This window comes from Schistocerca americana, chromosome 3 (genome assembly GCF_021461395.2).
Source record: "Schistocerca americana isolate TAMUIC-IGC-003095 chromosome 3, iqSchAmer2.1, whole genome shotgun sequence".
Classification (NCBI taxonomy): Eukaryota; Metazoa; Arthropoda; class Insecta; order Orthoptera; family Acrididae; genus Schistocerca; species Schistocerca americana.
The window spans coordinates 198,272,467-198,286,943 of NC_060121.1; the positions used below are offsets into that span (position 1 = coordinate 198,272,467).

General features: G+C 43.0%; 1 protein-coding gene across 1 annotated transcript in view; it reads right to left on the bottom strand.

Moving 5' to 3' along the window:
* LOC124605969 (solute carrier family 22 member 7-like) overlaps positions 1-14,477 on the bottom strand; it is a 150,510-nt gene that overhangs the window by 65,464 nt on the left and 70,569 nt on the right. Inside the window, exons 5-7 of the mRNA XM_047137933.1 lie at positions 13,014-13,029; positions 8,154-8,273; positions 4,864-5,085 (exon numbers count right to left, since the gene is read on the bottom strand). Coding sequence (XP_046993889.1) covers positions 4,864-5,085; positions 8,154-8,273; positions 13,014-13,029 — 358 coding nt within the window. The remainder of the gene's footprint in view (positions 1-4,863; positions 5,086-8,153; positions 8,274-13,013; positions 13,030-14,477) is intronic.

Below are 14,477 nucleotides of genomic sequence, written 5' to 3' on the forward strand. Positions count from 1 at the left end.
ACATATGGCTTATTTTACTGAAGAACTTGATGCCCACAAGTCCTTAAATAACAATCTCCGAGCGGTAGTAATGCATGAAAGGAAACAGACTGTTGGACAAAAGAGTGGACAGCTCCCTGCTTTTTGCTTTTCCGATAGCGCCTACGATAAGAATCTGGTGTCATATTATGCTTGAGAACCCTCAACTGTTCATGTTTTTTACTTCATACTAAATCAAAAGCTATGATAAGAGAAGAGGAAATGACTTATATGCTTCTCAGGAACTCTAGTTTTTCGTGTTTATTTTCTCACTTCATACTAAGACAAGGGTGTTGATATGAGAAGAGAAAATGAAGTATACGCTTCCAATACATACTTCCTTGTGTGCCACTATTCCGTCCATGAAAGCTTAGAAGTTAATTTTTGCGTCTTAGATTAATTTTTGTATCATCTCACATTACTTTGTGAGAAAGTTCCCATTTTTTTTTTTTTTTGGGTTCAAATACAGTGGACATTTCATCACTGGTAAATATTCTAATGACTAATGATACCCGTTGCAATTCCTCCATGGCATCTGTGAGTAGAGCCTCACGTTTGTTACTATAAGAACATACAGGCAGTGATGTCCGCTTACTGCAGTCAGAGCCAAGGTGATTTCTTTCTGGTTATGGCGAACGTCTGCTGCAGTGTCCACGGTCAGCCAATATAAACTAATCGCGGCGGCACTGGGCACTGCTAATCGCTGCACTTGTGAGCCGCAACAACAAGAGCGCACTGTCTCTCCTAACGATATTATGGAGTTAACACATCTTACTTACTTACCGTAATATTCAGGACGTGGGTTGGGTAAAAATTCAGTTTGTAACTTCCCATCGCATTAAAATACTTCAGTCATATTTGATGTAATATTTATTACTGGTTGTCTCTCTAATGTTAATAGTGTTGATGCAGATTGTGCGTGAACACGAAAACACACACACACACACACATACACACACACACACACACACACACACACACACACACACACACATACACACGCACGCACACACACACACACACACACACACACACACACACACGGTCATTAACTCCAGTGAGGGTGACGACTACTGTGTGCCGAACAACACATTCACCAATCAGTTCCTCATTTGGCGTAGAGTGGATGAGATTTTTCATTTACCTTGCATTGAAAGAATTGTAACGAGGAGACTGAAAATAAATGGACTTGTATACTGAAGAGCTGCGACAAAGCAAAGCTTGACCGATTATCAGATAATTGTCCACATGGGTTTTGTGGACGAGTATACTTTTAGTAACCAACTCACTCACCATAATTACGTATGATTTCTCGAAGGCGTAGGGGCAGTGGTTTCATTAAGTCGTCGATAGTGTTGCGTGATGGTTTACTTCCCACCATACGTTTCCTATATTCGTCCACAGGTCGCTTGCATTTTTAAGTCCACATAGCAATGACCTTCTTACCTCTGCCCACATATTCTCTATCTGATTGATGTTCGGAGATCGTGGAACAAACGGTAACAGCTTTATCCTCTCTAGGCCCATAAACCAATCTTGCACTGCTCTTCTATGATGGATGGGGCTCTGCTCCTGTAAATAAACTGTTATCTCCTTACTTCATACATTTAAATTTAAATAATGTATATTTAATAAGCACACTCTATTAGTATATTCCATAGTGTTTAATAATTCAGGCCCTGCCATAGATAAGTGATCTAGATTCAACAGTCGGATTAAGACTGTGCTTTACCCAGACCATCATATGATAAGAGCCGTGGTCGGATATCCACAGTAAGACTGACTGCCTGAATCCGGATAGAACGATCTGATATCGAAATGAAATAACAGAAATCGGATAATTTGAACGCCCGTATTGCAACAATGCTGCGCACATAATTCCTTTGGAGTAAAATTTAGCAACTGTCTAAGAAAAAGTGAGAAATATGTCTACTAGCAGCAATGTGACGTAATTGTAACGTATATTTATGTGATGGAAAAACTGAATCGAACAACACACATCTCTTTTAGTGGTGGGAAGATACACCATATCGGATTTTCTGATGACAGAATGATAATAACAATCCCGTGTGGCGGATAGGGGAAAGCCTCCCACATATGGGTGGTAATAAGGAAATAAATTACTTGGGGTGAACCAAATATTAACACAATCCTGAACGGCTACGCAACCCTTTCAACCCTAAATCCAGACACGTCAGACTGAAAATCACCGGTACTCTGGTCACCGTCTCTTAGCTCAATGAGCTCGGATGAAAATATTTGTTTCCAAAGGCTTGAACGCGCTCTGGTCCTGTCGGGTCCTGGTATCATCCAGGGCAAACCAATGAAACACAAGCAAACATGAACTGTGCAAACAAAGACAACTTTACCCCAGGTGGTACACAACCCGCCCGCCGACAGGCGGCAGCTGGATTTTCGGATTCTGGGGAGTCCAGGCTAGCACGGCAGAGAATATCGGATATCTCTGGTAAATTTCCCTACATGCAGAAAAGATGCATTTGAAAACTAAACATCGATACATTGATCGAGGCACGAAAACTAAATAATCTCACACAAGAAATCGACCGACAAAGAATTCTCATCCTTGCTCTTCAAGAACCACGACTAACGGACAATAAAACCTTGCATTACGGAAACCATCGCATCTTCAAGAGCAAAACATAGCAAAAGGTAGCGAAATGAGCACCAATCTTCGGCATGGTATTTCTCGATCACACATCATCTACTCTGTCAAAGAAATCACAACCATCAACAATCGACTTATGACTATACCCATTCAGAGCCCCAGTAAAAAATATACACCCATCAATGCACATGCCTCCACCAACATCGAAAATACGAAAAACACCAAAGTGTCGGAAAATTCTGGAACACACTCGAAGAAACATTGAGCAAAATTCACCAAGATGACGTGAAAATACTAATGGGAGACATCAACTCTCGATTTGGGACAGATGAAACTTATAGAAAAATCATTGGTACAAATCCTACACACCGAAACACTTACACCAACGGCACACGCCTGACTGACATTTTCCATCAATTCAACCTCAAAATCATGTCTACCCAGTTCTCAGGTAACATGTTTGGCTACCAGGTGCAAGCCGCTTTCGTTCACGAGACTCGCTGAAACCTAGATTTCTGATTCATTTGTAGCAGAGCTACATACAGGCAGATACAAACTCAATAAGGGAATCGTAAGACAACGCTCCAGCAAAATTCGTCTTCCTACTTTTGGTACTTCTTAGTGTCAGAGCGAAAACCTTAGCCCACTGCAAAATTCATAATGTCACTTTTGTTTTCTGCCCACATATTTTTATTGTTGTTAATACCTAATATTATATATGAACTTCAACATTTTCATAATACTTGCGAATGATACAGGACATGAAGTAAATATAGACCTTTTCGAAATCCTACACCAGACTTCTGAACTTTGCCTGTCGAATGCAAATGTCACATGATGGTTAAATGGTAATCCATCATATTATCAGTAGCCGAGACTTCCTAAGTGACGAAAATCATTCATGGCCGAACGATCTTTGTTGAAACAAGAATATCTTTTTCTGGCGTGTTTTTCCCAAACGCACTCGCTTCACACTCAGTTCAAATCTTTCTAGCTGCCTCCTCTGCATTCACCCCTCTGTTACACCAAAAGTAAATATTGTGTTGCAGATGTTGCACCTTTTTCCACTTGCGACTCAATTTTACAATACTTAACCATAGTTCATGATTGTCAGGTGTGCAAAATCCAAAGCTTAACTGTAAGATGATAACTAGAACTTCAAATTCGAAAATGGCAGTTCATACAGACACTGACAGCGTGGCGCCGCGTTCACATGGGCGGCGCCGGATCCAGGCGGCGGGTGGCGTCTGGCCGGTGGCCGGTAGCCGCTGCAGCGCGAGGAAACGCCCGAGCGTAAGCTGTTCTGATCGCGACGCAGCCACGAGCTGTCCTGCGGAATTGTTTCTGGAAGTACTTGTTATTGCTGGTGGGTAGAATTTGAAGCGAATTATCTTCGCTGTTCAAGCAGACTCATAACTTTAGACGAGGTCCGAAATGAGGAAAAAAAATACAGCTGGACGCGAACAGGCTACCATAAGTTTAGAATGCACGACGATTACCACTAGACCACGGGCTCACAGAAGCTGACAACATCTTGGAAGTAGACAACACTTCCTCCTGACACTTCGGCATCTTACAGTGTTGCCAGATTGTACAGATGGTTATCAGAGGCGGTCAGTTTTATTGGCCACCTTAAGTGAACGACTAGGACTTAGTCTCTGTGGCGGCCGGTCTGCGGTCAGTTTTTATGTCTAAGACTGTACTTTGTTTCAGTATTTTCAGTAGGCACCTAATTCTCTCCCATGTGCTCTTTGATTGGAAACGTACTTTTCTTTTCACGGCGACACTAAAGCGAGCGTTTCCTGCCAGCAGTGAAGAAATATTTTTTCGACATTTCTGAAAGCTATTCTGATGGTGGAACATCTCTCCACAAACGACCTCCAGATTGCATTAAAACTGATTGTTGGATACAGGTACGGAACACTCGAGTAGAGCTGTCAGTTGTACATTTTGAAAAATGTGACAAGTAGAATTGTTTGGTTTCATTGACAGCATTATCAAATGCAACTCGAAATCTTTGATTTGAACTTCGTTCATCTACCTAAGTTTTAGAGGAACTGATTAAGCGAACCGTATTATTTTCCACTACAATGAATTCGTGTTACCAGCTCAACTCCTGTTCCAACAGCAAGAGCAGAGCTCTGTCAAGAATACCACTGCGTGGTTCTACATTTAAGTCAAAGAAGTTCTCTGGATGCATTTTTCCCTTCCTCACATACCTTACAGCGATGAGCAGCACCGTATTCTTGAAGACGTTCCAGCTGGAGAAGAGGCTGAGGAAGCCCTTCCTGTCCCTCTGGGCCTTGGCCACGGTCCGCATCACCCGCGGAGCGAACGGAGGCAGCCGCCCGCCGTTGGTGGTGGCGATGCGCCTCTGCAGCCTCAGGGCGTCCTCCTCGCGACCTCTGCACGCCAACCACCGAGGAGACTCCGGGAACCACCTGCGAGCACCAGAACCACTCTCCATGAATCACATCGTAAAGTCTTGTTCTTACGTTCGCGAAAGTAGTTGTGAGTACAGTCGCTGATACGGAACAGGAGGTAATTCGTAGTCACACTAACGACACTCATCCTTACCGATCAGCTTTCATATCACTATTTCACAATGGGAGAAGGTAGAATCTTATCGCCTGACCGTCATAACAGTACATAGACTCAATGGTACACACGTTGCTACGAGGGCGTCATACACACTGAGGAAAACAATTGCAATACCAAGAAGGAGATGTGTGACATAAATGAAAGTTTGTCGGTGTGATTCTACGTCTGAAAAAAGATGTCTTTTCAAATTTGGTGACAATCACGTAACAGTGGCGCTACTAGTGCCAGTACTAGGATGAAAATACACGCTGTAACAGTTGTGAGCCTTATTCACCTTTGAGACTGGACGTGGTGCTTTGATGTCTTTAAGGCGAAAAAGGCTGCATTATCAACGTGCCACTGAGTTCTAAGATGTCGTGTAATGGGGCTACGAAATGCTGGACGTTCCTTCTGCGATACTGCAGAGGACCTTGTGAGGAATGTAGCCATTGTACATGATTCCTGGCAGCGGAGGTTACGATAATTAAGGCCGGAAGGAGACCGGATTCCGGACGGTCACGTGACACAATCGAGAGGTCCGACTATCGTCTTCGGCGTGAGGCTCTGGCGCATCGTCCTGCATCTACAGCAGCGATTTGACCGGCAGTTGGCACCACAGTGACACAACGAACTGTTACATTTCGCTTACTTCAAGGACAGCTCCAAGACAGGCGTCCTATAGCGTGTACACCGCCAATCGACCATCACCTCCGACTTAAGTGGTGTCGAGCAAGAGCTCACTTGTGGCAAGGTAGAGGCTTGTTGTGTCTTCTGATTATAGCTCGTTTTGGCGCGATCCCATTGACGCCCGTCTATTGATTAGAAGGATGCCATCTGAGTGCATCCAACCAACCTGTGTGCGTACTAGACACACTGGACTACACGTGGAGTAATAGTCTGAGGTGCTATTTAGTATTGCAGCAGAAGCACTCTCCTACTTATCCGATGCACCCTGACCGCTAATCTGTGTGCAAGTTTGGTGAGGGGACTTGATGAAAGCATTCCTGGCGGTGTTTCCAACAATATTACTCTCACCCGCATTCTACTGATGTAACCCATCACGTTTCGACACGATGCCTTGACCTGCTCGATTACCATATCTGTCTCCAGTGTACCACATGTGGGGCATCATCAATAACAACTCTAGAATCATCTACGAGCAGCATTAACCGTCCCTGTATTAATCGACCAAATGCAACAGGCATGGATCTCTATCGCGCAAATTGACATGTGGCACCTGTAGAACACAATGCATGCTCGTTTCCTTTCTTGCCTTAAACATTCTGACTGTTACACCTAGTTTTAACGTAGCAGTATTTCAGATTTGCAGTATCTTATCTCGCTTACATTAAATGTAATCTTGGAACGTTAATCACTTAAATATATTGCTAGAAAAATGTATTCCCGAAATTTTATTAGTCTACGTAATTACTTTTTGTTGTTGCTACTTTTTTTTCCCACCACTGTAATTTAGATTGACATCAACAAGTGCTGAGCTACTACATATTGTTTATTAAGTTGTAAGTACTACACTGCAGTGCAAGTCAGCGCGTCGGTCTCTCACACAACCTTTCCACACGTATATCTACATATGTAATCTGCAAGCTAGCAGATTGTGCATCGCGGGTGGTAAGGTGTACCACAGATAGTCATTAGCTCTCTTGTTCCACTCGCAAACGACTGTTTATTTCCATTCTGAAGTTATGATACGGGAAACGAGGGCTCACTTTTCCCTGCTGATAAGGGAAACTGTGGTTAGTACGACGCCCACAGGCAGCCGCTTTCCCTCATTTGCGAGTGGAACAACGAAGGCACTGACTAGTAGTGGTTCGAGGTAACCTTCGCGACGTGCCGTGATGTATCTAGATGAAGACGAACAGAGGATATGAGAGAGGGCAATTTTAGCAATAAAGAATGTCGTAGTTCTATCAAGAAATTAGCGAATACGCAATATGATACAGGGGAAGAAAAATATTTAAATTCATTTACACAATTGGATCGAAGACAAAAACGTAAACTTCCCAACAAATCTCCTAAATTCGCTAACGTTTCCAGAGTGCTCTCACAGCAAACTTCTCAAAAACCTCACACAAGAGAAAATTTTACCCGGAAGAGAAAAAATGTTAGTCAGTAGTCACAACACGAATTCAGCTTTATTTAAATATCGTGTAATTCAGCATTAAATGGTGTTACATTCCAATGCCATCAATAAATGGCAATGTAACACTTTCCATTGTTGCAAAGTGAGTTTAAAAGGGTTGTGTTCCTGCATGGACAACTATACGTAGCGTGTTCATGTGTTGAACAACCATAAAAATTATTCATCTGTGCTCCTGAAAGGAAAATAAAAAGTATCGACTATAAAAACACACAACGAATACGGTAGACGCTACGCGAATGAGATTAGTCTTACGTTCTCTCTCGACTAGGAAAACAAATCGAAGATAAGACACAGCACGACGGATCTTTTGGGCTAAAGTTTTTCTAAATAAATTCTGTGTTGCCATTATCAAAAACACAAGTTGCAAATAGCGAAAAATACGAAATCGAACAATTTCCAACGTTAATAGCCATCTGTATAATACACACAGCTGTATATGCCTAATTGTCTTGAAAATAGTGGTGTCCTATTTTGTTTTTCTATTGAAGGATGTCAAGAGCACTATATGTTTTCTGTAGGACATATACAGAGAGGAAACGACAGTTCAGTAATAGTATTAATAATTAAAGAAACATAAGAGATATATATGACGAAAACTTGAAGTTTCGTAATGCCGTAATGGAATGTGATATTAAGAAGTGAAACTTCAAGTATATAATCCTCACAATAAAGCTTATTTGGAATATATAACGGTTTCCTCAGTATTTCCACCGTTAATATTACCTGAAAAGTAAAATCAGAGCGATGAAAAGCGCTGCAGTACAGTACATTGAGTAATTCCAGTTGCGCAGACCCCAACCTAAGAAGCCAGCAGCCATAACGCCCGCCCCCAAGCAACAGCTTGAGAAATAGTTCAGAGTCGTGCGATGTCTGATGCCAGTTCCAAACCTGAAACACAAAGGAACAACATAAAATTTTAATTGGATTTGTTTTCATCTATAAAGTATTAACATCTGTAACCGAAACGGTTTTCGCAAATCATCCATTCTACGTTTACATTTGCCTCTATTTTCCACAAACTCTTTTGCAGCGTTTAATGTGGAGGGGGGGGGGCGAGGGGGGCGGCGGAGCGGCGGAGGACGACTTCGTGTTCCACTGCAATCGCCGTTCTCTTCTGAATGATGTGATACATGGGATATTCTTGCTAAGACTACGGAAAGCATTGTGTTAATCTGAATCGGACATCATTGTCGTTTCGCTAGTTATATGTAAGAAGATGCGATATTGTGGTTGACCCCTCTGGGAACATACACACTCCGAACAGTAAGAGCAAACTATTAGATGATGCATATGAACTTTCTTGTGTCGTCTAACACCGGAGGTGGATGAGCATCTACCTGGTGAGTTATCGCTTACCAAACGAACGTATGATGAAAGGCGCAGCTCTTCCTTCTGTTGTTTTTACTCAGTCTGTCAATGCTGCCAGGTAACGGTCATAGACAGACGAGCAAAATTCAGTTATTGGTCGAAGTAGGGTTTCACAAGCAATCTCCATCATGTCTGGTTATTCACTGAAATTAATATTTGTCCCTACGATTAAAATATTTTATCAATTAATTTTTTAACCTGATCTGATTTGGGCCATCGGTGATCATAAATGCAGTTCATTTTTTATGTCGCACTTACCGAAGGAATAACAATTTTAGTATGACAAATAGTGTTAAAATGATCTGACTGTCTATAGTTCCAATGTGAGTAATCAATACTGAATAAGGACTAATGAAGTTAATACTCGTAGGACGTCTGCTGCCACTAACAATGATAATAATTGAAAAATATAATCATACTAATGATAGCATTAATAACAAATAGAATGACAATAGTAAAGATGACAATAGTGGAAGATAGAGAAAGCATCTGTAGGTGATCTGGTGAAAGTAAATTTAAGGAGAGTGCACCAGCTAAGAATACTATGACATGATATGGTTGCAAAGAAATATGTATATGGGTCAATGGCAATCTTCATTATTGCTTAAGTAGATACGTCATTAGCTTCTGAAGGTGGAGATATTATTCGGTTCTCAAATAAAATACAGGAGGTATTCCAGGGTCAAATTCGTGCGATTGAAAAAGACTAAGAGATTGTAGCTGAGTGATGGGACGAGACAGAACGGATTTTACGCTGCTGTTTCTCTCTTGGTAATAAGGGAAGAGCATTAAGGTCGAGGAGAGATATAAGACTGTACAGAAGACAGAGTGTATGGTAACCTCGGGAATGGTATGCATGCAGCCAAGGTAGCAGTGCCTGTGATGGTGAAATGTGATCAAAGAGTCGAACATCACAAATATAACGAGAACAGGCACTCGTAACCAGTTCCAGGTGCTGTATGTGTTTCTGAGTTAGGCCTCGTAGGATAGCGTTCCTTTAGTGACTAAGTGGAAATACAAGTGTTTGCACACACTTCTGGTTCTTGTCAAGAGGAAAGGGAGTTCATTATTCTCGTAGGGCATGGAAACGTGCTGACGCCCTTTTCCAAATTGTCGTTACGTGCTCAGTTCAGTTCAGATTTTCATCTGCTGTGCCCATTAAGGAGAGAAGTTGATATTTGTACCATTTAGGGTTTAAGATGGTGGAGAATCCCGATAATTCGAGCGCATGATCCAAGAATGACCGACCAGTAGCGCATGGGTTTTTTATTGGTTGAACTTTAACCCCATCTACTGTGACGATTGCGATAGTGAATACATCTAGGTATTGAGCTGATCTCAAGTTTATTGATTGCACGTCGGTATAACTTGAGGTCAGTAACGTACATGTGGTATTTGCAAAGGCGATCACACATCATTGATGTACAATGAACGTGTATATTACCTTACATCGAAACCTGAGAGGGTGACTGCCATTTTCTGTCTCCATTGTGAAGTAATGCTGCCGGACATAACGTACTGTTCTACAGATGTCAGGTTACAGCGGGACTATTGCATTGCACTTTGTGAGAAATATTAGTTACCAACTTCACCTGTGGTCTAGGAATAGGGTTTAGATTGGTAATGAAAACGTCCTTGGTCCTGCATTCTAACCTCGCTACGACTCAAATTTTGAATAATAATTAGCGTTTTCTGTCGAAGACTTAAGCACAGAAGTCACGGTCATTCTGCCAACGGTAATGTCAAACAGGTGGATGGTCGGACCGATGGGTTGGAAAACAGGCCATGAACGACGAAGAGGTAGTAGCAATTACCAACGTCACGAAACAATGAAACCGCAGGACATGTGGCCTGCAATTGAAAAGTGCCATTATGATCCCTCAATTGGCGAAAAATTCCGGAATCGTTCCCCGCTTAAATCTAAGGATGGGACTGCCAAGGGGAAGAAGACCATGAGAAACAGGTTGAAAACAAACTAAAGGACGCCTCGGCGCATGGCATGTCAGAAGCCTCAACGTGTTACCATGGAATATCAGAAGCCTGGAAGTGTTCGGGAAGCTATAAAATCTGAAAATGGTAATGGAAAGGCTCAACCTGTACATAGTGTGGGTCAGTGAAGTGAAATGGAAATAAGACAAAAGGATTTCTGGTCAGATGAGTATGGGGTAGTATCAACATCGTCAGAAAATGTCATGCTGGCAGTAGCTATCGTTACGAATAGAAATACAAGGCAGAGAGTGTGTTACTATGAAAAGTTCAGTGGTAGGTTTGTTGTCATCAGAATCGACAGCAAAACAACACTGACCGCGACGGTTCAGGTATGCATGCCGACGTCACAACCTGAAGATGGGGAGATAGAGAAAGCATATGAGGATACCGAATGGGTAATTCAGTTCCTAAACGGAGATGAAAATCTAATGGCAATGATTATAGCAGAGCTGTTGCAGGGGAAGGAATAGGACAGAGAGTCACAGGAGAATGTGGACTTGGTACTAGAAATGAGAGAAGAGCAAGATTAATTGACATCTGTAACAAATTTTCCTAGGAACAGCGAATACTCTGTTCGAGAATCACAACAGTGGGAGGTATACTTGGAAAAGGTCGTGAGATATGGGAAGATTTTAATTGGATTACACCGTGGTCAGAGAGGGATACCTATATCTGATATTGGAGTGTAAGATGTAGCTGATATAGACTCACACGGCAGTTTCCCAGTGATGAAGAGTATGCTGAACTTTAAGAGATTCTTCAGGAAGTTTCAATATCAGGAAGAATCAACAAGAGAAGAAATGGGATCGGAAGTAGTAAGGAATGAAGAGATACGCTTGAAGTCCCCCTAAGGCTAGAGATACTGGAACAGCTTAGTAGGCAGTGCAGTTGAAGAGGAATGGACACCTTTAAACATGGGCATTGTGCCGTGTCTGCACTGGTGCCACTTGCGTCTCGCTACTGCAACTCCGGCGGGTATTGGGTTCGTGTCCAACGCCGACAGAGGACGCGTCTACTTGCTTGCAGGTGCCTCGCTGGCGCTCTCGAGATGGCGCGCGAAGCGGGAAACGAGGTGAGGAGGGCGGTGAGACGTTGCGCCTCGACCTCAGTTACCGTAGCACTTTGGACGGACTCGTTCTGTATACAGGGTGTTACAAAAAGGTACGGCCAAACTTTCAGGAAACATTCCTCACACACAAAGAAAGAAAATATGTTATGTGGACATGTGTCCGGAAACGTTTAGTTTCTATGTTAGGGCTCATTTTATTACTTCTCTTCAAATCACATCAATCATGGAATGGAAACACACAGCAACAGAACGTACCAGCGTGACTTCAAACACTTTGTTACAGGAAATGTTCAAAATGTCCTCCGTAAGCGAGGATGCGTGCATCCACCCTCCGTCGCATGGAATCCCTGATGCGCTGAAGCAGCCCTGGAGAATGGCGTATTGTATCACCGCCGTCCACAATACGAGCACGAAGAGACTCTACATTCGGTACCGGGGCTGCGTAGACAAGAGCTTTCAAATGCCCCCATAAATGAAAGTCAAGAGGGTTGAGGTCAGGAGAGCGTGGAGGCCATGGAATTGGTCCGCCTCTACCAATCCATCGGTCACTAAATCTGTTGTTGAGAAGCGTACGAACACTTCGACTGAAATCTGCAGGAGCTCCATCGTGCATGAACCACATGTTGTGTCGTACTCATAAAGGAATATGTTCTAGCAGCACATCCCGTATGAAATCATGTTAACTTGCTCCATTGAGCGTGGGTGGAAGAACATGGGGCCCAATCAAGACATCACCAACAATGCCTGCCCAAACGTTCACAGAAAATCTGTGTTGATGACGTGATTGCACAATTGCGTGCGGAGTCTCGTCAGCCCACACATGTTGATTGTGAAAATTTACAATTTCATCACGTCGGAGTACATACTGACGAATCTAAAATGAGCTCCAACATGGAAATTAAGTATTTCCGGACACATGTCCACGCAACATCTTTTCTTTATTTGTGTGTGAGGAATGTTTCCTGAAAGTTTGGCCGTACCTTTTTGTAACACCCTCTATGTTTGAGAGCAACTGGTTTGGAACATACATTGTGGATTATGTGCCTAAGATGTCATTACGTTCAAGGGGATACGAAATGCCGCCGAGGATGCGGTTTCTAGTATCGGAGATTAGCATTGGTCGCGGTATCATAGTAAAGCACTGGCAATGCTTATCGTGCGTCCTACGAGCTGACGTAGTGGATTACTGTGGAACTGATTACCTTTCCGCATTTTCCCCTGCAAGGTATTAACTCAAGTTTGTTAAAGATGTCATTTTACTTCACTGTGTTGTCCCGCAAGTATTAAAGCTAACGTGTTTGAGAGTGCTATTATTGGCGGGAGGAGCAGGAGCCAATTGAAAACATTGGCGCCGTGTGACTCCGCAGCAACACACGTTGCTTTACTTCATCAATACTTGTAGTACACTCTTTGTTTGTACAGAGCGAAGAAAATTTCGTGCACTCGGACTTCGGAGCGCGATTCCTCACATACTAGCTACACAAAAATGTGTCTCATAAAATTTCATCTTTAGTCACACCACTCACGGAAACTAGCTCTGTCAGCACAACTCAATAGCATTGAGCAGTTGGTGCAGTGGATAGCATTTTGAGGTAGCATGCAGGAGGACGAGCGTTCGATTGTAGGTAAAGGGGTACTTTTTTTTATTTTATTTATCAGTTTCATTCAGCCATATAATACCGTAGTATACACTGTTTCTTAAGCCACACACATCCGATATTTGTATAGTACAGTATTTTATAAAGGTGAGCATAACAAAAACGCGCCCAGACAAGTCAGAAAGGGATAGCTGAAACGAATGACAAGACATAGAACAGAATACCTACAGAAACAGTATCAATTCCGAGGTGCTGAAGGTGGCTGCTCAGTTAAATAGCTCAACATCTACTAGTCACTTATTCCATATGCAGTACTTCCGCACAGATGTGACACATTAGTAGCCAGTGAGAATAATAATTTCCATATTAATGACCGTAAGACGTTTAAAAAAGCATATATTTTCCTCAGAGCAAATGCTCACCCCCTCTCCTGCACGTACATCCACAGGTACAAGAGCATCATGAAATGGCTCTGAGCACTATGCGACTTGACTTCTGAGGTCATCAGTCGCCTAGAACTTAGAACTAAACCTAACTAACCTACGGACATCACACATATCCATGCCCGAGGCGGGATTCGAACCTGCGACTGGAGCGGTCGCTCGTTTCCAGACTGTAGCGCAGCACCATGAACATGAGCTGTTATTCATTCCACATGTGTCGTCGCAGTCGAACACACGTTCTCCTTCTAGTGTACCAACGGGAGGAAATCCAGGGGATGTAGGTCACGTGATGGACCTCCCCGTGCAAGTCATTTCCCGGAAATGTTCTGTGTGCATATAGTCGCACATTGAATCCAAAGACTGGAAGTACACTGTCATGTTGGAACCATAACCTCTGCCGAACAAAACGAAATGGCTCTGAGCACCATGCGACTTAACATCTGAGGTCATCAGTCCCCTAGAACTTAAAACTACTTAAACCTAACTAACCTAAGGACATCACACACATCCATGCCCGTGGCAGGATTCGAACCTGCGACCGTAGCGGTCACGCGGCTCCAGACTGTAGCGCCCGTGGCAGGATTCTAAACTGCGACCGTAGCGGTCGCGCGGTTCCAGACTGAAG